This window comes from Harpia harpyja, chromosome 22 (genome assembly GCF_026419915.1).
Source record: "Harpia harpyja isolate bHarHar1 chromosome 22, bHarHar1 primary haplotype, whole genome shotgun sequence".
Classification (NCBI taxonomy): Eukaryota; Metazoa; Chordata; class Aves; order Accipitriformes; family Accipitridae; genus Harpia; species Harpia harpyja.
This window is the reverse complement of record NC_068961.1, coordinates 4,210,222-4,235,952: the sequence shown is the minus strand read 5'-3', so window position 1 is coordinate 4,235,952 and position 25,731 is coordinate 4,210,222. Positions and strand designations below refer to the sequence as shown.

The 25,731-nt window shown below is 37.8% G+C and overlaps 2 protein-coding genes across 8 annotated transcripts in view; both read left to right on the top strand.

Moving 5' to 3' along the window:
• WWC3 (WWC family member 3) overlaps window positions 1-21,403 on the top strand; it is a 104,540-nt gene extending 83,137 nt beyond the window's left edge. The window contains exons 12-23 of one of the 4 annotated variants that reach the window (XM_052773873.1): window positions 1,726-1,846; window positions 2,616-2,690; window positions 3,730-3,816; window positions 6,332-6,524; window positions 10,598-10,765; window positions 11,410-11,561; window positions 12,308-12,467; window positions 13,651-13,815; window positions 15,149-15,241; window positions 16,273-16,503; window positions 17,264-17,391; window positions 18,847-21,403. In XM_052773873.1, the coding sequence (XP_052629833.1) occupies window positions 1,726-1,846; window positions 2,616-2,690; window positions 3,730-3,816; window positions 6,332-6,524; window positions 10,598-10,765; window positions 11,410-11,561; window positions 12,308-12,467; window positions 13,651-13,815; window positions 15,149-15,241; window positions 16,273-16,503; window positions 17,264-17,391; window positions 18,847-18,913 (1,640 nt within the window). In that variant the 3' untranslated portion in view covers window positions 18,914-21,403. The remainder of the gene's footprint in view (window positions 1-1,725; window positions 1,847-2,615; window positions 2,691-3,729; window positions 3,817-6,331; window positions 6,525-10,597; window positions 10,766-11,409; window positions 11,562-12,307; window positions 12,468-13,650; window positions 13,816-15,148; window positions 15,242-16,272; window positions 16,504-17,263; window positions 17,392-18,846) is intronic. The other 3 variants (XM_052773872.1, XM_052773870.1, XM_052773871.1) reach the window with 3 other exon arrangements.
• Window positions 21,404-22,113: 710 nt separating this feature from the next.
• CLCN4 (chloride voltage-gated channel 4) overlaps window positions 22,114-25,731 on the top strand; it is a 47,647-nt gene continuing 44,029 nt past the window's right edge. For 2 of the 4 annotated variants that reach the window (XR_008233012.1, XM_052773966.1), the window contains exon 1: window positions 22,114-22,137. Coding sequence is in view for 1 of the 4 variants with exons in the window: in XM_052773966.1 (XP_052629926.1) it covers window positions 22,134-22,137 (4 nt within the window). In the remaining 3 variants the exon portion in view is untranslated. Of the gene's footprint in view, window positions 22,138-25,381; window positions 25,511-25,731 lie in introns of those variants that run through there. The other 2 variants (XM_052773967.1, XM_052773968.1) reach the window with 2 other exon arrangements.

Sequence of the window (25,731 nt, the reverse complement as noted above, 5' to 3'; positions counted from 1 at the left end):
GCTGAAGATGACTAAATCCTTCATTGAATTTGGAGGGGAGCTTCATAGGGCTGCTTACAGATCCAAAAGGACAGAGAACTGGCTCTGCTGATGTATGGGAGTTTTACCTCCAAACAGGACCCTGTGATTTTTGGAACATCTTTTGAGATTTTGTGCTGTTTGTGGCCTGATATAGGAATGTACCTTGGGCCGGTGCAGGTCTGCTGGGCTCAGTGCATCCTGTCTGCCAGTCCCACAGTGGGTTAAAGCTAACCTTAGCCAAACTCTTCTGTTGACAGCAGTGATGTGGTTGGGTTAACTTGGGGGACTTTTATCAAGCTTCAAGTCCTGATGTCCTGTCCTGGTGGTGCTTGGGTGGGAGGCGAGATGGGTCCCATGCAGGGGGGTGGCTCACTGTCCGTAGTCTGTACCTCAGCTGGGCTCTGCAGGTGGAGCTCAAGCCATGGGCTGGCATTCCGTTGAAGGAAACTTACTGATTAGGTACCAGTATTTTCTTTTTGATGCCTTAAGATAATGCGTAACAGAGGTACTCAACGAGTTGTTACTTGGAGTAAGACGTGTTTCATCCTTAGTTGGGGGCGGTAAGCTGTAAATGTCAGCTGGTGCTTGTCTCCCATGCGATGTGCACTATGCTGCTGTCACTCCAAATGCTGTCTGCTGAAACTGTGAATGCTTCCATGCTGTCTAAGTTTCTGAGCATGAGTAGAAGCAAATAAGATGCTTTCCCCACTTTTGAAGTGGCATCTCTTTGCCATTGGTTTTCTGCTTAGAGGACAAGCATTGAGCCTTAAGCAAAAGAGGGGAAAGTTGGTAGAAGTTCTTCGTTGCAGTGAAGAATCTGCACTTCCACAAGTCTGTTTAATGGTTCTCTCTAGGACTTGAAAGAAAACAACCTCAAGTTAGCTATCATTGAAGTGTTGAAACCTTACCTATGAAATTCTTGAGCATCACTACTTGTGCATGTACTTTAAAGGATTGGTAGCTGCTATACCCACTTGCCTGTGCAAAACCTGATGTATAACATCATTTTTGTTTATACACTTAAAACAGGAAACTGATTGCTGAGTCGCTATTTATGGTATGGCTGGTGACTCGGGGAAGGCTGGAAGAGGGGGTTGAATATTGCTTCCTCCTCCCCCAGTCAGCTTTCAAAGTCATTCACCAAAAATTTGAAAAAACAGTGGTCTGAGTGAGTTGGAAAGCAGTGGTTCTTTTTGATAATGCCTCTCAGACTGTAAATAAAAGCTGCTATTATGCGGTGGTATAAACAGTATGCTTTGAGACTTCATATTAGGAAACAAATGAGGACAAAACCTCACATTGTGTTATCTGATAACTTCTTAAAAGAATTAGTCTCTGTGTTTGTTTTCAACCTATTGTATATTCAGTAGGTAAATCTTAAAAGTTTAGGATATCATGTGTACCTATGTTGAATTAATGTAGGTCTTCCTCCAGGAGGGGTTATTCTACCAGAAAAGCATTTAATAACAATGCAATTGGTTTATACTTAGTCTTGTCAGAGAGAAATTAGCCACAAATTTCCGTCCTTAATTCTACCACAGAAAATCTCCGGTCAATTGTATTCGAGGTTTTTAACTTAGGTGAAAAAGCAATGAACTGCGTTTGTGCCGTTTTGCTGCTATTTTTGATAAAGTAAATGTTCTTGTTTAGTTTTTAAGAGATTGCCTTGAGCTGATGTTGTCTTCACTTTTTTCTCCATGACAGCTGTAACTCTGCGAGGAGACAGTGGTAGAAGATCGGAGAGGAGAGCCAGGCGAGTTTCAGCATGTCTCTCAGATCATTCACTGGCTAGTGACAGTGGCGTGTTTGAAGCTTTAAGCAAAAGGTCAGGTGTATAAATGCATAGTAAGCTGGAAATATTCCTGTTCTTCCACACAGTCCAAAAGAATTCATTGTAAATTTCTGAATACACTTTCAAAATATCTAATTCTTAGTAACATAAAAATATTAGGTTGCATGTTTTAAAGGAAAGAAGCTTTTTACGTGCAGTTCCACTGTCATCTTCACAAGTGCCAAGTCATTTTGCTTTATTGTCTCTTAACATTTTAATACTGTATATTTCTCCCTTGAAAGATAGTTTTCTCAGCTTATTAGTCATAAATCAGTAATTTATTTTAACCATCTATAACAAAATAAAATTATACGGTGTGACTTACAATTCTGAGTAGCATGTGATAGGAGTATAACTGCAAGGGAGAAATACATGCACTGCTGAAAATCGAAAAATGTATAGGTTGACCAAGTGATCGAAGGGTGGATAAAGACGTGTTACTTTATACAATTGTTTAACACAATAAACAGTAACTGGGAAGAAGATAAGGTTTTGAGGATGCTAAAGAGAAATGGAAGACTGAATAAATATTAAAACAACCTAAATATCTTGAAAGAGGTATTCTAAAACCTCAATTTTTAAAATTGTGAATTACTACTTCTGTATGTTTTAAAATAGGTATCTCAGTTTTTTCTATATTACCAGTCCCTCCTGTATTACCAAACAATTGCTTATATCCACAAATCACAAAATAAATGTTCATTTCATTATGTTGTAACAGCTTAGGTCAGTATGTAGTTTACAGTACTTTCTGTTCCTGCAGGAATGAAGATCTGGAAGAGCCTGTTTATGGTGATGCTGCCAGTAATGAAGAACCGCAAATACATGTTGGATTCCTGTGAGTAGTTACTTCTCTTTCTCCCTGTCAACTCAGCAGGAACTGCTCACTACTTTCCTTGGTTTTGGTTTTTAACTTTTTAATAAACTGAACTTGCAGTGGATAGTTTTAAGAAGTTTCTGAACTGACAGCCAAAGTTCAGTGGACGTACAGATTAGTCAGTCATATGCCACTTTGTGTTGGGGATGTGCCTTAACCACAGTTCATTCAGTGTCCTTTCAATGCTAGCTGATAAAAGGGCCTTCATTACTTCTTTCAGTAGCATTTATTTTCATTGTCTGGGCCATTAGTGTGAGTATGGATATAGGGATATGTCTCTGTGAGCGAGATCTTTTTGTGCCAGATAAAGGAGGATTACCTTAGGAAAGTCACAGGTGAAGAGACACTAATACAGTTCCCAAATACAGCTTTGAAATCCTGTGCTTAGGGCATGCTATTTTTGGTAGCGGGAGTAGTATGAGGAAGGGCTATAGCAGTGCAAGGCAGGATGTTGTATGACAGCCCCCCAGAATCATCCCTACTCCTTGGAAAATTAATTCCCAAGCTTGGGAGTTTTCAAATCTCAACAGGTTTGTAGTTCCATATCAAAATTCATGCTGATGTGAAAGAGTATAATTTTTTTGTTTCTTTTCATTAACCCATGAAAATAATGCAGACTGATTTGTCTAACGTAAATGGTATGTTGTTACACATGCACGCACACACACACGCGTATGGTGTAACTGTTTAAACCAAGGAATGTATTTTATAAAACCTGTTCACTATCAAGAGTCACAGTAAGGAATGTTATTCTTTTCAAACAGAATAATGTTTAATTCTCTTAGTTCTGATAACTTTATTACTGTAGCTAATACTATTAATAATGTTCTGTTATCAGTGTGCTATCTCTAATTGCTTTTGATTCAAACTGATTTGTGTAAGAGATTTGTTTAACAGCAAAATTTACTTTTACATTCTTTAAATCTTTCTAGTCTTTCATGTCTATCTCTTAAGCAAAGTATTGATGCTTGGTGACTAACACATGAAATTTATTTTCCAGGCATGACAGTGGAAGCGAATGTCTGTTAGTCCATGTATTACAGCTGAAGAACTTTAGTAGTCTAGTTGTTAAAGAAAACTGCAAAATGTAAGCTTAAATTTCACCCAAAACCTGATCATTGCTTGTTTTGTGCCACAGTCGTAAATACCATAGATCTGTTTGCTTTCATGCAAAATTAAGCCATTTATGGAGAAGATGGTATGTCTTAGTTTACATGAGGAAAGGGTTAATTTTATGGACACAAACTGTCCCTTTTATAGAACCTCTGTCATAATGGTCAGTTAACAAGCATAGTCTCTAATGACCCATGTTCTTACATGTTTATTATGCACAAGAAAATTTGTTCAAAAACATTGGAAGTCTTGCTTCCATCATCCCATGCCTTCTGGCCAAAAAGCTGTCTACATTGTTTGCAGTATTCGAGAAATATTATTTCCTGTACAACTTCTCTACAGCTTATCTGTTATGTATCCCAGAATAAGCTTAGTGTAATTTTCTCAAATTCCTACGGCAGCATCTATATTAATCAGTAAAAGAGATACCTTGCCCTTTATCTTAAACAAACAAACAAACAAAGCAAAACAAATAAAAACCCAAACCAACACAGAAACAGCGACAACAAACCCAACCAGGACATCTGCAGACTTTTGTGGCCATTATAGCTCTCCTTGAATATCTGTGAAACACCTTCCCAAGACAAATACTAGCTGAGAATCAGTACAAACAATTGAATTTTTTAACCTCTGGCAGCCTGTGCTACTTTTTCAAATTCCATATCACATTATGTAGAACATTGCTTAGTTAATTCTAGTAAATGTTCCTTAAATAATGGCAATGTTGCCATAAAACACTGTTTTATCTAGTGATATATATCTTAAACATATTTTAAAGAAATTTGACGTGAAAATTGTTGATCTTTATCTTTGGGAGAGGTTGTTTGAAAACTGTGGAAAATGGAAGTGTGATAACATTGTATTGTAAAATAAGCCATTCTGTGGGAGTTGTTACATAGATATACAGCTCACTGAATGAGTTGATCTTTGTTGAGAATGCTTGATCTTGTTAACCCTGCAAACCTCTTCGTATAGGTCAGTGCGTTAGTGTTGGTCTTTTGCTTTGTTTTCAGTGTGAGTGCAAGGGCACGCGATAGGGGAAAAAATTTGAGTATTGAGTGGTACTAAGCCATGTTGTCTTGTGATTAGAAAAAGAAATAAGCGTCATCTGAACAAAGTAGAGTCACCAAAGAAAAAAAATTACTCCAGAGGGTTTGTTGGACATTGTCATCAAGGCAATCGGGCATCTAAATGACTCTCAAAAAGGCAGTTCTGTTCCACATTCTTCTCTGTTAACTACCTGGGTTGGAATCAAGAAATTGAATGGCTGCAGGGTAAATCAAGTGGTTTGGTCAAAAAAGTAGTTTATCTTACCAAAACCAGAAAAAGCTTTTAGCCAGTTTAATGAACTCCTCCATGCATCTGTACATTCATTGAAATCAGTTGCTGGGGGCAGCGAGGGGGAGGTTACCTGCAGCAGCCACTGAGCAGAGGAGTTGGATTGCTCCCTTTTTACAGCATGTGAAGCTGTTTACCTAACTGATGCTCCACACTCCAGTGCTGCAGTTCCACCATAGTGAGCTCTTCCAATAGTCCTCTAACCATTTATTTGCCTGTCAGTGTCAACCCCTCGCTGGTGGTGGCATAAGAGTTCATGCAGCTCTGTAGTCAACTTGAGTGAGCCTCTGAGCTGGGCCTTTTTTTTTTTTTTAAACTTTGAGCTTTTTTTTTTTTTTCCCCCCACTAGGTTCATTTTTTAGCCCAGATAAATTTTCTAATCTGGTTCATAACACAGTTGCGTGAAGCTGTTTGCTCGCACAAGGGAAAGTATGGCAAAAAATACGATATTGCAGGGACTGGACGAGCAGTTGGGACAGGGAGAATACAGAAACACTTCTCTAAGTAGCTCTGCTGCCTTCTGTCAGATTAAAATGGTTGTGGATTTTGTTTTTGGCTTGGAGTCTCAAGTGAGGTGGTACCAGATATTTAAATTTGTTTTTTAAGATGGCAGATGGATGCAAGGATTGCAGGTTTCTTTTGCCATCCTTTTGTGCTGAGTTTCTTAAGGGGGGCGAAAAAAAGGTATGCTTAGTGGGTGGAAGGAAGAAATGGATTAGTGACACTTATGGGGCAATTCAATTGCCTAAACATAGGCATGTGTTTCCATTTGAAATAGCATAGCATAGCACCTGGCCTCCAGCTGCTACTGCTCAGGGGAAGGCTGTATCTGTCCCATAGATCCTGTGTCATATTTGCTACCCCATGTAGATGCCTTGGATACCTCAGGGCATCTCAAGTGCCACTTGGTGCCTCTGCTTAAGCACCAAGTTAAAAAAAAAAATTAGTTTTAGTTAAAAGATAGCGTTTCCAAATTAGCTTGGCAGTTCTTCTCTGTTAAGAGTACAAAATAAATTCCTGTAACAAGGAGATCCCAGAGCAGATTCTTAATGGAGAAGTTACACTGATGTTTTTGCTTAGCTTGATTTTGAGAAATGTAAAATAGCTTTCTTTGTCTGAATTGTGTTATTTGTCTGTTTTGCTGTCCCCAGTCATGTGAGAGTTTATTTACCACCACTTGAGTCAGGCACACCAACCACTTACTGCTCTAGAGCTTTGGAATTCCAAACTCCGTTAATATTTAATGAAGTTTTCCGAATCCCTGTGCATTCAAGTGTTTTGAAATTAAAATCACTGCAGCTGTATATCTGTTCAGTTGACCATCAGCAACAAGAAGAACTATTGGTAAGTGCCCGTTTTTCTTAAAAGCCATGTGATGTGGGAAACTAAAGTTACTTGAGGAATAATTTTTAAGATTAAAAAGAGAAAGTGAAGACTTTATTTTTCCATAAGAAGTGCTGATAGAGTTACATGTTAATGTGTCCGTTTGTTCACATACATAAGTATAGTTTTGTTAATAAAAAAGGTGGGATTTTTAAAAAGTTGAAACGTGCATTTTAGGTTACATAAAGTCTTTGGAATGATTAGCAGATTGAGAATTGGAGCATTTTAAGCAGTGATGAAAGTAATATTATCTGTGCTACGGTTTACTGTTATATTGCAGAGGCATGTTGAAAATTGATATAAGGTTTACATTCATTGCTATGGAATTTAGTAAACAAGGAGTTTTTATTTAATGCATTTCTTACAATTGTCTGCTTTGGGGAAAGTTGAAGAATCTGCCATTGCTAAATTTTGGTGCAAGAAGGAAAGCATTGTGTTTAAAAAAAAAAAAAAAAAATTTAAACTTTTCCCCAAAGACTTCATCTGACAGCTTTTAGACTACAGTGTGCTCAAGACTTCTGTTTCTGCATGGCACTGTAACACGTGCATGATGAATCAGTATCATTAAAATACTTTCCTAATAAAAAGATAAATACAAACCCATTGTTGCTGTGTAACAGTGGGTGAAGACGACTACTATTATATCAATCTTAACTTTGTTGCAGGATAATAGTGGTCCAAGCAGGTTTCTGTAACACCAACCTTTTACTTTAAACTGGTAGAGGTATCTGATGTAGATGCATTCAAATATATGTAGCAATTGTTTAAATAGGTTACATGTGTTAGCTGTGTTAACTTTAGATGTGTTAAATGTTAGCTTCATTTAGCTATTGTCAAATGTAAACATGCTTAAATAAATCTGCCTTGAGGCTGATGTCCTGGCTATTTTGAAGTGAGTGGGCTGCCATTTCAGTGAGGGGTTTTGAATGGGTTAGTGAAAAATTTTTTTTAAGCCTATCAAAGTAGTTAAGAGGTACAGGCATCTCGTTGTCATGCTGGACTATGGATAAGAGGTGTTTGAGCAAATCTGGACAAGAATGCACGTTTGTTAGTCCACCTTAAAACTAGGTAGCATCTTATATAAACAGCGGTCTTAATGTTGACAGAAGTGGAGCAAAGGTCTTCTCTGCAGTAGGAAGTTTTGTCATTTTTGCACTACAGCATAATGAAAGAGAAAGCATCTCAAGAGCGGGCTGGATATATTGGCGTAAAATGCTTTATACTGGTACTGCATTCTCCTCTGGGAAGCTAAATAGCTATTTCAGTGTAAAGCGTCTTTATATTGACACAAGTGCATCTAAGTTTAAGGCGCTTTTGTTTTAACTGCTATTACTGAATTAGCAAAAAAATGATAGGTCTTCAGGTTGTGTTGGTAGGAATTTTTTCTCTTTCATAGTCTTAGTGTAGTTTTGTCAGAAATATCTTTGTCTAGTTGGTAATATACTTTAGGGTAAGTTAGCAATGCTACTCAAAAAGAGAGAAACAATGCCATGGTTTCTTAAGGTATGTGCATTGAAGTATGTATTTAGACATTATGATCGTTGCTGTCTTTTGCTGTAAATTGGAAATAAGCATTTTCTCAAATTGAGAAATCATTTGCTGCCTCTCTGTGGAATTGCTGTGATGGCTTTTATCAACAAGGCCTCTGTCTTTCAAAATCTCTTCCAGTGAGATTACAGTTTTTTCCATCTATTTAATCATGCAGATATTTCTGAAGTTCTGCTTTTTTTCAATTAGATCATGCCAGTTTAGTGCTTTCCTAAATGCAGAAGCCAGGCTGGAGTTTATCCTAAGTTATACAAATATTTGTACATAACAGGGAATGAAAAAAAAAAAAAAAGGCAATATTCTGGCAAAAATAGTTCTAAACTTCACTTACATAGAGAAGTAAATCTACTAAACTTGTGGGATGGTCTTTCCATTCCCTGAAGCTTCTCAACCTTTTACTCCTATGCCCTGCCTTGCTGAAAGATCTTCTGTTTCCCTACAGCTTTCTGAAACTCTGCTTCCTTAAGTTGGCTTATTTCTCCCCTGCTGGCCTTATCAATGTTGAGATAAGGGAGTTGTTATTTTCCATGATTAGCATATATAGCTCATGTTAAAATATCAGAGAAATGCAATTGCCTTTTTTGCAATTACGTGGCATTGGCTGTTTCACTCCCAGTTTCTGATCTTTCACAGCCCTGACCAACCAATTATTCACGATGTCTTAATTTATTTGAATTCTTCTTGAGTGTAACATTTGTCTTTTTGCATTTCATGTTTTTCATAACATCCGTCCCATTTTTTAACATAATTTTAAATTCTCATCCTTTTCTCATAAATTTTACAATCCCTCTGTTTGACATCACCAAGAGATTCATAAATGCTTTTACTATTCCACCATCCAAGTTGTTAACAAGTGTGCCAGAGCAGGCACGTGACAGACCGCTAGCTGACCCACCTTGGTTTCTTCATCCTTTTGAGTGAGCTCCAAATCTTGAGGTGGAGGTGAAATATTAATTAGTCCTTTCAGTACTGGTAATTATTAATTGGGTTTGATGGTGATTTTATACCCAATTAGTCATTCACTTTGTAGTAACAGCTTCTTTGGCATGCTTTCTTAGCTGCTTAATAAATGCAGTGTGTAGGGCAGTGTCAGACATCTTAAAGAGTCAACACATGTTTTTTCCAATATTGATGACAGGCAAACACCTTTACCCTCTACCTCTAAAACCAAACCCAGCATGTCTTAAACATTCTCCAACTCTGATGCAAAAGTGTGAATATTCAATACATGTTTGTTTCTTACACTGTGTCAGAGCAAATAGGTAATTAGAAGACATCTCTGTTTTATATATAAAAGATGAGACATCTCTGTTTGTAGCCTCCTTTTACTGACATAAAACGATGTTCTCAGTAACATGTTGTCTCCCGGTATGACATTATTCCTTTAGTCTCAAAACCTTTTCTCCATCATCCTTTATACACCTGTTTAAACAGAGCCCCAGGCAACATTCACCTTGGAAAAACAATACGATGATTTTTTTAATTATTATTATTATTTTCTAATGAACTGTTTCTTTACCTGCTTAAAGTTGAATGCAGTTTCTGTATACATTTCCTGCTGCCTTTACAATAAGAATCATTGCATCCAGCTATTTGTTTTGTGAGAGGTGAAAACAATTTTTATGTGATTTTTCCAGTGATATAAATGAAAACATTCTTAGCATGTGGTCCATTAGCATGGAAATGAACAGATTGCAGAGATAGCCAGATAAAGCCAAAAGCAGTAATTAAAGGCTAGCTACTATAAAATCATCACTAGGTCCAGCTAGTGAACTGATTTAAAAAAAAAAAAAAAAAAAAAAAGGCATGGATTTGCTCAGAGCTGTTTTTCATTTAGGTCAACACCACTCAGAAATTTTTTACATGAGCACTGTCTGATGGGGTAGGGCTACTTTAAAGTTGGAAATACTTTAAGTGGGAAGCCTCCATTAAACCTGTTTTCACCAGAATCTGGGAGAGATAACGGTGGCCTGGAAAGTGGAAAAATGGCTTTATGGCCCATTTGACTACCTTATGATATAAATAGGCAGAAAAAATAAACTGCTTTACATGACATTTTTTTTTTCCTTTTGGAAGATGCCTCTGAGTACCAGAGAATGGAAGGGTATGTCAGAATATAGTTCTCTCACAAGAAAACAGATTAAAGTAATATTGTTAAAGTAATATTAATTCAAGCAAATGTAGAAATCAGATATGTAATTCAGAGGGGTTTTTAAATAAGATACTAAGAGCTGTCAGCTGTAACAATCATATCTACATCAGTCATGGAAATTTTATTTTTCAACTTAAAAAAATGAATATCTACTCTGATACTTCCTGGTAGTAAGCAAGAGGCAAGAAATTTGGTATCATAGACAGCATAACACAACAGAACAAAACTTGTCTTTTTAAGACACCCTGTAAGTAAAATACTCTTTAAATGAGAAGGTGTCTGTCCTGCAGTGTATGTTTATCTTGTTGTGGTTAGTGCTTTTTGTTGTTTACAGGGCATTGCTCAGATAAACCTGACTGATGCAGAGAGTTCGGGGGAGATGCAGCTTCACTGGTATACTGTTCAGATCTTCACTGGTTCAGACCCCCAGAGAGCAAAGAACAAAAACCAGTGTGAAGAAAGTATTGCCCGATCTTCTGGAAATGTAACTACAGTTAAAACAGTATGGCTTTGAAAAAGTGATTTGTTTCCTTTATTTGACCTGCTGGGTGGTTGTTTGTGATCTTATCTCGGTGCAGTTTGTTTTTGAGGTGCACAGAAGGTGATACCTTAATTTAGCTCTTGTGGCAAGAGCTGGATTTTAAAAGAATAATTAAAAGCTAAATCATGTCTGGACAGGTGCTTGAAATAGTACTCTGTGTATGTTTGTATGCACACTTCTAGTCCAACTAACTAAAACTCATCAAAAATTTCTGCCACTGCTCTTCAAGAGGTTGTCAAGGAAGGTTGCGCAATTTCCATTTTTGGAGATTTTTCAGCCCTTGGCTGGGCCCTGGGCAACCTGATGTGGCTATGAAGCTGTCCCTGCTTTGGGCAGGACATCAGACTAGGTGACCTCCAGAGGTCTCTTCTGACCTAACTTGCTGGATGATGTTCCACAGTGAGATAAAGTCTGCCCTGTTTCTGTGAGAAGTTGCATTCACGGAACACCACGTACTTTTTGATCATTAAGATTCAGGACAGACTTTTTTTTTTTTTTAAGGAACATACAATGGCTATGTTTCTATTTTGTTTTCTCTGAATAATATACACTAAATACATTGTCTTGTTCAAACGGTTTTATCTGAAGTCTAGTTTACCTTTCAGGATGCAGTGACAGCCCTGTTAGCTAGGACCACCGCCCAGCTGGAAGCAGTTGAGAGAGAGTTGGCAGAAGAGAGAGTGAAACTGGAGTACACAGAGGAGGAAATCCTGGAGATGGAAAGAAAGGAAGATCAGGCAGAAGCCATATCAGAAAGGTAAAAATAGTAGTTTAAATACCTCATCAAACAACAGATTGATATTTACACTATAGGTATAGTCTGAAATACAGCAGGAGAAACAGCAGATCTCCTTATTCTGAGATCTGCTCCCTGTTAGTGTTACGAGTACAAAATTCTGTTATTTTGTGATGATGTGCAAACAAGAGAAAACCTTATTTGAATAGCTGGCTGAGTTTAGAGGACTTCAAATTTGGGGAGTGGGAAAACATATCAAACAGAAACTTTGCTAGGGACACAACCGTAATGGGTTTGCAACAGCACTGTACTAAAAAAAATACATACAATTTTGCAGTGACATGGAAAAATGTCAAAGAAAGGTATGCATTGCAATGTTAATGGAGGGAATGTGCAACACAGCTCTTACTATTTCAGGGTTTATTATAGTGCTATTTCATCATTAATAATACTCCTAGTTTGTTACGTGAGTTGCATTGTTCTTTTTGTTATTGTTTTCTTAGTATTGTTATAAAGACCAGAACATATGCTTTAAGAAAATTAGGGAGGGTGATTTTTTTTTTTTTTTTGGCATGAAATGTATTTGCTTGTCTGCATCTGCAGAAATGCAAGGAGCCTATGTTCTCCCTTTGCAAATTCTGTATTTTTATTGGAGAAATAATACTCTAAAATGATAAATGACCTGGATAATGAAATATATAAACGTGACACATAATTGCATGGGGTTTTTTAATACCTACAAAATTCTTCTGATGTTCTGACTTTAGGAGTTGGCAAGCAGAATCTGTTGACAGTGGATGCAGTAATTGCACCCAGACTAGTCCTCCTTATCCAGAGCCATTTTGCGGGGATTCGTTAGCTGGACACATGTTTGCAACTCAAGCAGGCCAGTACAGTTCTGGAAAAATGCAGCCTCCGCCGCTGAAGGTAATGAGAGAAGACACTGCAGTATGGAAACTGCCACGCTGCCTGACACACACAGAGTGTGTTACTGCTGCTCCTTGAGTTTGAGTCCGAATTGATCAGGAGAGAAAAGAATTAGAAATGACATTAACAACCCTGTATGAGCACTGCCTTCATGACAGCGGTGTACCTCTTGAGTTGTTAAAAATGCCCTCTTTAGGACTGGGGGTTTTTGTTTGCTTACTAGTTATTTCTAGACAGAATTAGTATTTTATATCAAAAGGCAAGCTGTTTTTACTGTGGCCTTTATGTAATCTGTAAATACGCGCTCTTATCAATGTCTGTGTTGACCTGAAATTGTAACAGAAAAGATCATGATCGAATTCCAGTGCTCTTAGAAATAAGAATTTTTGAAGGAACTGTGAAGAAAGAAGCTTAATGTTTTAAGACTTGCATTGCTGTTTCAGTGTTACAATAAATACAGCTGAAATTTTCAGAACATTTGTGCTGAAACTGATGCGTTTAAAATCTTTTGTATTCAAGATATGAGACAATGAAAATAGTCCTGAACAAGTTGAAATCGGCACGCTTCCACTGAAGTAGAGGAACATAAGCTGTTTGTGTTGCCTTTAGGGAAGATCATAACTCCTATTGAGGAGTGAGTTATCTTAAAGTTTGGAAGCTTTGCTAGAGTAGCGTACGTTTTCTGTATTTCTGAATATTTTAGTGTTCTTGTATCATTGTTTCAACAGTCTTTCAGTGCCCTTTTGTTGAGTTTCTTGTCTTACTTTGACTTCCTCCAGTTTTAAGGTGGTTGCTTGCTTCAGATTCATCTTGCTTATTGAAAGGTGACTGTTTTCTTCTGTTGAGGCTGGAGATCAGGTGGTAGCTAGGTTAATGCCCAATTGCCAATGCTGAATGCAGTCTTTGTGCTCTGCAGCTATGATTCACATTATAACTGCATCTCATAATTGTTACTGTTCCAGGAAAGGCTTCTGAAAGGTAATCTTACCATTTTGAATGACCTAGTTTTAAAACTTTGTTAAAAATGAGGCGATTCATCCTCTGTTGTCATTTCTCCTTAAAACTTGAACCTAGCTCTCAGGGCAGATTGTTTGCTTTTGATATTGTTGAAATGTCTGATTGTTTTTGGTGAGAGAGAGAAAATGAGGAAAAAATAAAAATTTTTCCTTCATTGAAATTTTAGGTGGATAAGGAAACTAACACCGAGGATCTGTTTCCTGAAGAAGTTGCTATTCTTCCAAAAGAGAGAACTAGCCGCAGGCCACGGGGTTCTGCTTTTGTTCGCAGTAGCACTATTGTTCGTTCCCAGACCTTCTCACCTGGAGCACGAAGTCAATATGTTTGCAGAGTGAGTAAGGCTTAAAAAGAAGGGGGGGGGAGGGGGGGAGGCACACAAGTATTTTCTACATTTTTTTATAATCTCTTGTTAAGACTTTATTACATCTATAAGAAACATATACTACTTTTTAATATTAATGAATAATCTTTCATAGAATTTAAACATTGCAGTGGGGAAGAGGTCCCCTGGTTCTTTAAGAGTTTAAACCTGAATTTATTTCATTTAAAATTTAAGAATCTACGACAAATTAGATATTAAGCTCTTTTCCCTGGCAACCTTAGATGTTAGGCTAGGGTGATTGATTTTACAGAGGTACAATGCTGTCTATTAAGGTGTATAAACAGTTAGCTTAGTTTAACTTTCAGCTACCTAAAAGTTTGGGAAAGGGGACTGAATGTATAATCTTAGGGTTATTGCATAAATATTCTTACGACTGTGGTTGCTGTCATGAATGTCAGTCATAGGATGCCTGTTGCAGTGGGACCTAGGATTCCTGGATGCGCTGGTGCAAGCAGTTGAAGATCGGCACAACAGTTTTCGAGCTCACGTTAGCTGGTTGCTGTGTTCAATGGCAAAAGGCTTATAAGCAGTTGGCTCATGGTATTGCAGAACAATACATGGGTATTGACTTTGCAATATTGGTGGAATGCATGCAGCTTTAATTGTACTCTTTCATTAGCTTTTGAGAGCTTGAGTTTGAAAATGCAGTAATGATTTTTAATTTTTATGCATTTTGCTAAAGCAAGGATCTTCTGGTTTTTGCTCTGTTATTTACGTTGCACACAGTACATCTATGGACCCCTTCAAATTCTTCAGTTTGATTTCTGGATTCTGTATCTGTTTATGATACAGGGAATGTGAGTAAAACACCCTCGCACACCAGAACAAAGATAGTGCAAAAAGGAAAAGATTGTTAAACACCCTCACTTAATCTGTATTTACTTAAAATCAGAGGTGGGGAAAAAAGTGGGAGACTGTATTGTTTGTGTCCATGACAGTAAACTCTTTAGGAAGAAGTATTATTGCCTTTAACTCCCCTCTCCCCTTATTTTTATGTTACATTGTCTTGGATATTTAGCAGAATGCCTGATGAAACGTAGCTGTAAAACATTGATGGTTTTGAAGTTTTCTTGAATTATTGTAACTATACAGTATAAGCACCATTATATATAAAATTTTTATAAATAACTAAAGCTGAAAAAAATCAGTTGCTTAAAACAAGACAGATTCCGTGCATTTTTAAAAATAAATCTCTAAAGCAAAAGAAGAAAAAAATAATCCAGATTCCTTAATGTAGACAGCCTTGTAAGCAACCTGTATTTTCAATATCTTTTCTTATCAGCTGTATCGCAGTGACAGTGACAGTTCAACTCTGCCAAGGAAGTCACCTTTTGTCCGGAATACATTGGAGAGGCGTACCCTTCGGTATAAGCAGGTATACCTAGGAAACTGGTTTTTACTTTTCACTAGGTTGGTAGAACATTGGTACTTTTATACCTAAGCTTTAGATGTCTACAGGTACGTTCTGATGTTTTGAGGAGATGTATAAGGCTTCTGTAATGAATTGGGGGAGGGGTGGGTGTTTTGGGTTTGGTTTGGGTTTTTTAAGCTAAAAGGTAGACATAGAGAAGTGAAATAGAGTTGTGAACAATTATTGAGGAGGAAATAAAAAAGTGTGGCAGACAAAAATTAGTTGAATGGGGACTGAATTTGTGTTGATTTAAATGTAAACTTTGTTAAATCTTTAAAATCTAGTTTATGATGCAGGCCCAGAGAAGTGTGTGTGAATGTGACAGTAAAACATCCAGCTCCCCTCCCATGCAGCCTAGCAAACCATAGTATTTGAGGCCCAAGTATTCAGGAATGAATAGGTTAAGCTCTCCTTTCTCCTCCGTGCCAGCCTGCATGCTGCAGAACAAGCAGGCAGAGAAGGGCAGGTAAGGCATTAATGCCTTTTATATACATTGCATACAGTTTAGCCTGGTCAGCAGAAGTTAATTTCTTGCTGGTATAGGCAAGCAGACAGCCATGTCTCCCATTTTGATTCAGAATGTATCTTAAAGCCAGTATTGAATAAAGCCCTTTACTGTACTGAGCAAGATTCCCCTTATTCTCCAACGTCATGACTCTGTTAGGAGTTTTTCATATTGCATCCCTTTTATTACCATCATAACATGAAAGTTTAGTCCATAAACTTAAATTAGTTAAATATTTATAAGCCAAAAGGAGACTGTAAAAGGAGGCAGTAGAAAGCATTAATTGGAAAAGTTTATGTATGGTACAGAAAACCCCTACAGCTAGTTAGCCTTTCACTGTGGGATATAAATAATCTCTCCAAAACTTTGTGTCAAGAAAGACTTTGTGTGTGAAGTACAGAAAATGTATGCTCTATGTAGCTAAAGATAGACCAGTATACCATGTTTGAGTTAATATATTGTGCATTTTATTTGAATCCTAATAACTCAGCAGTCCTGCAGATCATCTTTGGCTGAGCTTATGGCAAGGACATCCTTAGACCTGGAGCTGGATCTCCAGGCATCCAGAACTAGACAGAGACAGCTGAACGAGGAGATATGTGTTTTAAGAGAGTTGAGACAGCGTCTGGAAGATGCCCAACTAAGAGGGCAGACGGATCTACCCCACTGGGTCCTCCGGGATGAACGATTCCGAAACTTGTTGAAGGAAGCAGAAAGGCAGGTATGGTAACATGAGATGAGCACTCAACATGTTCAGAAACTTCTGGTTTCAAAATTTCTTGATTGTGACAAGGTGTCTAAAGAGCTGTTTTTACAGAACTTCAGACAATGACAGTTGCTTCTATATTCTTGAAGTTAGCATAATAAAAATTATTGCATTGATTATTACCAAGTTGTGTATTTATTTGAGAACAGTTGCTGGAGAATGGCACTATTTGCCAGCTGCACTTTTTGGTTTGGTTTGGGGTTTTTTTGGTTTGGGTTGGGTTTTTTTGGTTTGGATATTTATTACTGGAACTTCAATAATTTCTTTATTTCTGATCTTTGAAAGAATTTTTGCTGATTTCATATTTCATTTTTTACAAGTATTTGGAATATTCCCTAAGTATGTGATTTTTTTTTTCCTGTTCTTGGATAAAGCAGTTATAGGCAAACAGTGGCAAAAAATACACAACAAACAAAATTGTCATTGGGTTATCAGAGATGAAGAGTGAGCCTAAATTTATTTTAAAGTCTTGTTTGACAGATCTATGTGCATTCAATTTCATCAATTTAATACATACCTGTCTGAAGAGCATTAAGAAATGAAACAACACTGTCAGTCTTTTGAATTTATAGTTCTTGGATGATCAGCCAATTCAGACAGTATACTTGTGTGGTTTTACTGTGGTGAATGGGAAAAAATCCATTATTTTAACCTGGGTATTATTGTGTTTTATTTATTCACATGACCATTTTAAGCATTATATTCTTGTTTTCAGACCAGACAGACCAAATTTGAACATCACCAAGAGCAAGCAGCTGAAAAGATGCTGAAGAAAGCATCAAAAGAAATATACCAGTTGCGTGGGCAAAATCAGAAGGAGCCTATTCAGGTGCAAACTTTTAGGTAAGTGGTAATATGTACCAAAACAGCATAGCAACAGCTCATTAGAGAGGTTAAAGCTCTCTGAAGCATTTAACCTAAATTCTGTGTGTCTTCTATATAGCCAGTAATTTTTTAACTATGTATTGACTTGGACACATGAGTTTCCTTTGAGTTATTTGTAGTGCAAAGAGTCAAAGCAAAGGTAAAATTGCAGTGTTACAATTCTACAACACACGAAATTTAATTTAAAAAAAAAAGAAGTCTTCAAGTGCAAACATAGCTTAGGTGATTCTTTCAACTTAGCCTAGTCACTGTTAAGTTCAAATGATTTGTCAGTTCTTCAATGCAAGCCTGTGGGCATAAATAGTTTGTCTAATGTAATACATATACATTACTAGTAACACTCTCTCCCTAAAAATTACTCGGTAATATTCCAGCTTTCTCTCAAGCCTTTTCTTTGGACTTTTTTTCCTATTTCATCTTTGTTCACATGGTACATGTCCTCTCTTAGCTTTATGTTTTTTCTGACAGTTTATTTTGTGTACAAGTGGCATTGATAAATAATGTGCATTTCACAGGAAGACTTTTATTACTTCAGCATTAAAATTTCTGTAATTTTTATTGGGAGAGTAACAGTAAGAGTAAGAAAGTGTTAGTGCAGCACAGATGTGGAGGACAGCACAGATGTGGAGGACAGCTCAGCTACAATGTTACATTATACTATTTCATCCAGTGTTTAGATTCTTAGAACTTTTTTGCAGGGAGTACTTAAGTGAAGTAGAAAAGCTGTCTGTCCTTTAATGTAATTTTTTTGCTCCAATTATATTGGTAAGGTCTTTCTCACAAAGATGGGGAGGAAGTAAGAGGAATAGAAATCTTAGGGTTGTTTTTACATCTTATGTTTCTGGTAATAAGAGAGGGGTTTTTATGCATTGTCTACTGAGATACAAAAAGATACGGGGAATTGAATAAAATGAGATGTAGAAAATGGAGCAAAAGCTGTCTTCTTTAAGTTCTTGCCCTTTTTATGCACATATCCATTTCTTATGACTCTTTATAGCATGTACTGTTTGCCCAATAAAAAAGCAAAAAGATGACCCTGCCATTTTTTTTCCTTTTTTTTGTAGGCTTTATTGCAAAATGTACAAGGGTGAACTTTGCATTGCAGAAGGGGCTTATGCCAGGGCTTGTCCTGTGAAGCCATTTTACAGTCAACTGTGACTGATGTACAATGAGTTGTATAAGGCTTCCACCTAAATTTTCAAAAATAGTAATTGTGTTCAACACAATGTTGCCAAAAGTCTACAGTGAGGTTTAATAGTTTTGTAAGTTTCTTGTACTCAAATAAACCATCAGTTCAGTATGTAAGTAACAAATACTAACCACTAACCAGAGTAAAGAAACCATGTTCTGGGGGGGGGAAAAAACGTAGGTATATAATCAATTGACTTCCTTTTTGTCTTGTTTTGATCACAGAGAGAAGATAGCTTTTTTTACAAGACCAAGGATTAACATACCTCCTCTGCCAGCTGATGATGTATGACATGTTGCATTGTAAACATGAAGTATTTATCGCTTTTATTTTAATGAAGTTATTAGACTAGCCAAGTTTCTTTAAAAAAAAATTGTGCAAAAGCTAATATACACGTTTTGTAAAAAATAAAAAAAGTAAAAAAAGTAAAAGTAAACAAAAACATATATATAAATATATATACATATATATTTTATAATAGCGACTGCAACAAGGCTTGGTTTTTCCTTGTTGTGAAACTGACATCTCTGAAGACAACTTATTTTATAAAAGATCGACTATCCTGTTAAGAGCGTGTACAGTTTTTATGCTGTTTTATTTGACTTAAAGGCTGGAAGACAGAAACAAAGTGAGTTCAGGCAAATTCACTGTAGTGTAATTTATTTATAGTGCCTTTTTTCCTTGAAGGAAAATACCTACTTTAAGATGTATTTTAAGACTGAAATTTTGTTCTTCAGTATTTGTCATACAGTAGAATGGAACCATTGAGCTGGTTTTGTTTCTGATACCTGAAATGAAAATACTATGTTCTAAAATTGTCACTTTTTTCAGCTTTATTATCTGTAGCTTATTATGTACATTGTATCCTTTAGCACTGTCTGTGTTATAGCAAAATATTATCACCTGCAATGTGTTTAACATTGATTAGAAGTGATGTTAAACATTGCAGAATTCATTTGCATGTTCTTACTGTGCACTAATAGATTGTTTTCATTTCAGTTGTGTCTAAAGTATCTTTATATTCTTAACTTGATTCTCAGTTTAAACGGAGGAAGGAAAAGGGTGACAGGTCTTTGTTTTGCTGTTTAATGAAAAGGCAGTTAAAATAGCAATGTGAGCTAGCTGTGTGGAAAGACCGCTAAAGGAATATTATAGTAGTTTCTACAGTTTTAAAGATTCTGGTCTGATTCAGGAAAGTACATTATGTGCTGATTCCAGAAAGCAGCTGCATTAAGTGAGGGTGCTTAAACACATGTTCACCCTAAAGGATGTGCTTTGAGGTTACTGCATGCAAGTTCTTTTGAACAGTGACACTTCCCAGGAGGAAGGTGTATAATTCTGGAAGGTACAGCTCACTTGATTGCTAGTTGGACCAGCTAAAATCCAGTAAGAAATAATTTTGCTTGTGACCGTTTGTTTTAATGAAAGATTGTCACCCTAAATTCCCGAGAATGCCAGTTTTGTGTCCTTGCATCCTGCAAGTATGTAAAAATACTTCTTTATTAAGCTACTATAATAGAGTTTCTCATATTTTTCTAATTATACATTACCTACAAAGAGAGGTGCCCAACACAAGACTGACTTTGCAGATTGCTGGAATCTCCTAGAAGGAAGATCATGCTGTCTCTTAATTAAAGGTCAAATTGTTTCCAGGTTTTTATATGTCAGGAAATCAAAACAGCAGCCAAAAACTAAATGGACTTTTTGGAACCAATGAGAATATTTTCAAATATTTTGTAAGTAAAGTGTTCTTTGTGAGTTTCAAGAGCTTATGCTCCTACCTTGTCAAAGATCAGGAAAACCTGAAAGTGAAACTGAATTGCTTTTAATTCTCCAAGCTGAAGCAAAAAGTAATGGGAAAAAAGATCGTAAACCTAAATCATTAATCAATGAGGATGATTAACGCAGACATTTAATTTTAAGGTAGTATTCCCTGTTTCCTAGTAAGGCCTATAATCATTGCAGGCATCAAGTGATTCGATCACATAGCAATATATGTGAAATTAAAGTATATTTAGCATTTATCGTGCTAACCATCCTGAAGTCTGTTTTTGCCAGTAAGGTTCAGTGGGTGTATGTTGGGTTCCTTGGGTGCAACTAGACATATTCAGCAACTATGCAGATAAAAAGCAAATCACGTAAGAAATTTTTAGTGTTTGGGTAAAAGTCTAGGGACAGCAAGCTTTTTCAGTGCTCGTTACTTGAAAAGACTAGTTAGTCAGAATTTTGCGTCTCATTTTCGGTGGGGGCCCTTACATAGTAGTGTTTATCGGAAGTTACCATGCAGTGACACCAGACGTACTTGCTGTATACTAAGAACAGACAACACCGTGTTCCCATGAGGGTGCTCAGATGCTGGAAGAGGTTGCCCAGAGAGGTGGATGGAGCTTTCTGTCCGTGGAGGAGTTGAGGACTCGACTGGATGTAGCCCGGAGCATCCTGGTCGCATTAGGCCCGCTTTGAGCGGGGTTTGGGGTAGGGACCTCCCTTCCACCCTCAATTGTTCCGTGACTGTGTAACGAAGGGGCGATGTCTGGTGGCCTCTCCGTCAGGGGGTTCAGTTCGTGTTTTTAGATAGTGACCGCTGTGAGACATCGTCGGCGTATCTTGTGGGTCTGTGATTCTGACTGCTGTAATGAGTTCTGTCTTGATGTGGTAATGAGTTATCATATTCAGTATTCATCTCTCTTGTTTTTGTCACAGTTGTGTATGATTGTGTCATTTTTGTATTATTTGAAAGTATTTCTTCTATGAAATAAAATAATTTGCCATAAACAGAAATAGAGTTTTATTATATGTCAAAGACATTTTTTGAATGGTTTATATTTACCACATTCATGATGCTTTCGTGAAGAAATTCTGTATTTTGAATAACACTGTCATTTAGGTGAAAGTAGTGAATTTTCAAATAAAAGAGAGGAAATCTGTGAAATCAGAGATCCTAGAGGGGTTACACTGAAGACCTGAAAGGGATGCAGAGTGTAAGGAATGGCAGGTATGTTCTCCCACGTGCTTATCACTCACAATAAGCTGACAGCTGTGTCAGAGGCTTATAGTTGAATATTCCTGGAATTCATGGGTAGCTCCACTTACAACACGTTGAACTGCCTTTTTTTTCTTACAGAAGTTTGTGCTTCGTAGATTTGTATTGGAAGTTGACATAATTAGCTCTGTAATATCTTACTTATGACTAATTCCAAGGTGGGAGCCACTCAGAAGAATCCGAGTTAACTTTTTTTAGGCTGAACTTTACTGCTGCTTTCACAAAGGAAACACTAAACCTGCATAATTGCAGAAAGGCCATTTCTCAGTTTCTCTCTGCAACCCTAAGCTGCAGGAGCACAGGCAAAATCATAGCACTGACATATGACTCCTGTCTCCGTCCAGTATTTGCAGGGCGTTAAGGGTATGACAGGGTTTAGGTTATTTTTAAACGGTCTGCTAGAAATAGTGATTTGGAATACCAACCGTGTCTGTCTCGCTAACATCAGGATCAACAACAAAAGCTATAATGGGTATGTCGGTATGGGTTTTCTGTTATAAGAATGAAGTCTTATATGTATTTCTTGCTGCAGTTCTTGTAAGCGCTTTGCAGGACTTCAAGGTAAGTGCTGTATAAAAAGAGCATTTTTTTAAATTTTTTTTTTTTTTTTTAGGAATTAGATGAACTATGTATTTTGTTTTCAGTGGATGTAAAACTGAAGTTTGAATTTTTAGGGAAGAGGGCACTTCACAGCTTGTTTTGCATCCAGTCTCCTTTTTAACTATTTAACTATAGAGTCATAGATCTTTGAGAGGAAGAAAAATGTGTTTACAGAGAGACTTGAGAAACTGCAGGCTAGCAAAGGCAAGAACAGTCTTTTCCAAATCATCATTTGAAGAATATTTTCTTTTTTCCTGAGACCACTCAATTGACTAAGTATCATTTCAAGAAAATACCAGAGAGTAAAGCTGATTTGGTTTTGCAATCTGTAAATGTCAATTAAGTGATTTGCTTGCACTTTGGAAAATCTCAGTATTCTTGGAATTAAAAGCTGCTTAGGAGCTGTTTCTGGCTTCTGATGATTTCTAATAATCTCTTAAATTTGAACATACATATCTAGGTTATAGAATAACATTTTCTATAGAGAACTAGATATTCTGTCCCTTTAGGTTGTTTGCGGTTAGACCATCCAACTAAAAATACACATTCAGCAGGAGACTTGATGAGTTCAGCTATGCTAATAGACAAGGAAAAATTAGGAAGTGAATTTAAGAAAGTCTGTCCAGGAAGAAAATGGGGGATTGAGGCCCTTGCACTGGTTTGGTTAGTGCTTAAAATTACTATTCCATGTCTAGGGCACGGTGTTTGTGTTACAGTGTGTGTCTTGCGGCACAGAAGTTCTGTCGTGGTTTAACCCCAGCCGGCAACTAAGCACCACACAGCTGCTCACTTACTTCCCCCCCCACCCAGTGGGATGAGGGAGAGAATCGGGGAAAAAAAAAAGGTAAAACTCGTGGGTTGAGATAAGAGCAGTTTAATAGAACAGAAAGGAAGAAACTAAGAATGGCAATAGTAACAATAATAAAATGACAATGATAATAATAAAAGAATTGGAATATGCAAAACAAGTGATGCACAATGCAATTGCTCACCACTCACTGACCCATGCCCAGTTAGTTCCCGAGCAGTGATCCTGCCAGGCCAGCTCCCTCCAGTTTATATACTGGGCATGACATCCCATAGTATGGAATACCCCTTTGGCCAGTTTGGGTCAGCTGCCCCGGCTGTGTCCTGTGCCAACTTGTTGTGCCCCTCCAGCCTTCTCGCTGGCTGGGCATGAGAAGCTGAAAAATCCTTGACTTGGTATAAACACGACTTAGCAACACCTGAAAACACCAGTGTGTTATCAACATTGTTCTCATACTGAACCCAAAACATAGCACTGTACCAGCTACTACAAAGAAAATTAACTCTATCCCAGCTGAAACCAGGACAAGTTCCCAGGTATAGATGTTTGTGTCTGACCAACTAAATGCTGCTTGCTGTTTTCTGTATTTCCCTCTCGTAAACTGATTAAGGAAAACTACAGATACATTATCAAGGAAATAAATTAAGTACTCGGTGTTTAACTTCCTCCACAGAATTCAGTTGGCCTATTAATAATGGGCGCAAAGAACAGACACTAGCAGGAATTTAGGACTTCGATCACTTTTCCACACTTCACTGACATGGTTATAATACGCCTGGGGCTGTTCCTGATCTATGAGTGGCAGAGAACTGTGATCTGCAGTGCTCTGTATGAAGGCTGTAATCAAATCTCTTCTCTAACGGCATGCTTCTCACTGCAGAAAGGTGTGGGAACTTCAGGGGAAGCAAGCTAAGTGTTCAAATTTCATAATAAAATCCAAATGTGGCTTCTGCGTGGGGAGTACGTATCAGACATAAGGAGTACAGGAACTTTCTACAGCTTATAGACAAGATGTGGAGGAGTTGTGTAGCCATTCTGAAAAAAGGTTTTCTACACTATCAGCTGGCTTGCTTTGTTGGGCAGGGCTGCCTGCTTAGCGTACCCATAAATGTTTATGTCCCATAAAACACACTGGGACAAAAAGGTTTTCCAAAACTGCATTCCTTAGCCTTTGAAGTGAGTGGAAGTCATGCGTGCACCTTCAGTTACCCGTGGATATTTTCATGGGTGCTTGTGCAAGATCTCCCTCTACCAGCAGTTGCATCTGCTTGGTAACAGAAAGCATGTCCCTGGATACCCTTAAGGGTAAAACCAGTCGGCACAATATTCAAATATGGGAAAAGGAGCAGTAAGGTGAATGTCCTGAAATAAAACACATTGCACGTGTACAAACATGTACCTGACCTTCACAAAGAACGGCTGCAGCCTCTGCCTTGCAGAACATGATTCTGGTGGCTTGTACCAAATTTCTACAATCAGAACTTTTCAAATTATTATTTTGTTGTAGAACTCAAATACGTTGTAGCATATAATAAAATCCTTAAAAACAAAAACAAAAAAACAACCCACCAAAATCCCCCCAAAATGTGGTTCTGAGATGTAATACTCAGTTAACCAAAATGTGAAAGTCAGGGTAATTGTTTTGTTGTTTTATTTTAAATAAAACATTTTAGGATGTTCTAGTTTTAAAATATTTGATGGGAAAACCTAAGCAGAAGTTTTGGAAAGGAAAATTAGGCTGGCATATAGCAGAGGATCTTTGAAGCAGTGACGGTTGCACTGGAGAAAAGGCAGACAGCTGCAAGAGGAGTGATGGATGGATGGTGGGGAGAACGAAGAAGTGAAGGTAACAGGGATGAAACCTTTGAGGTAAGATTGTAAAGCTCAAGTGTGAGACAGAAGATGGAGGGAAGTCAGTCTGGATAAGCTTGAAATGAAGCACTGGGAGAAGGAGAAATGTGAGGGGTGCTGGAATTGTGGTTTGTCTCATTTCCAAGCTGCTGTGCTTACATATTTCATAAAGATGAAAGAAAATACGACACCTGAGCGTTGCTGCAGATGCAACAGGGATACTTCTTGCTTTGCACGCAGCATACTTACTATACTTTTTCCTCGTGAAAAACCGTGATCCTTACTGCTGTCGCAACAAAATCCGCAACCCCTTTTAAAAATAACGAGCTCGGGCTGGGGGCGGGGGGAAGCAGCACGTGTGCTGATGGTGACCGACTAGGTAGGGCAGGGTAAAGAAGCTTGCGGTTTAATCCTGCTGGATTACAGCCTGGTCCGTCTCCTATCAGATATCCTATAGACGGAGGATGCAGTCACATGATAGTTACTGCTTCCTCCCCATGACATCACTGCTTTTGCAGCCATACCACCCAAGAAAGGATGCTATAAAAAAATCTTTGGGACTGGGCTAAATGATGTGGCATTGCAGGTAAGCAACAGAATTCATGGAAAAAATTGATTTCCCGCTTGCTCTCGTGCTGCCGTCCCAGAGCGCCAGCTCCGTCGGGCAGAGTTTCTGCTGGAAAAGCGAGCGGCTTTTTCTGCAAGCAGAGGGTTTGCAGGTGCAGAGGCTGCCTGCTGGCTCCGTGCTGATGGTCCGGCCGACAGCTCCGGTAGAAACGCTGCCAGACGGAGCTGTAACGCTGAAGA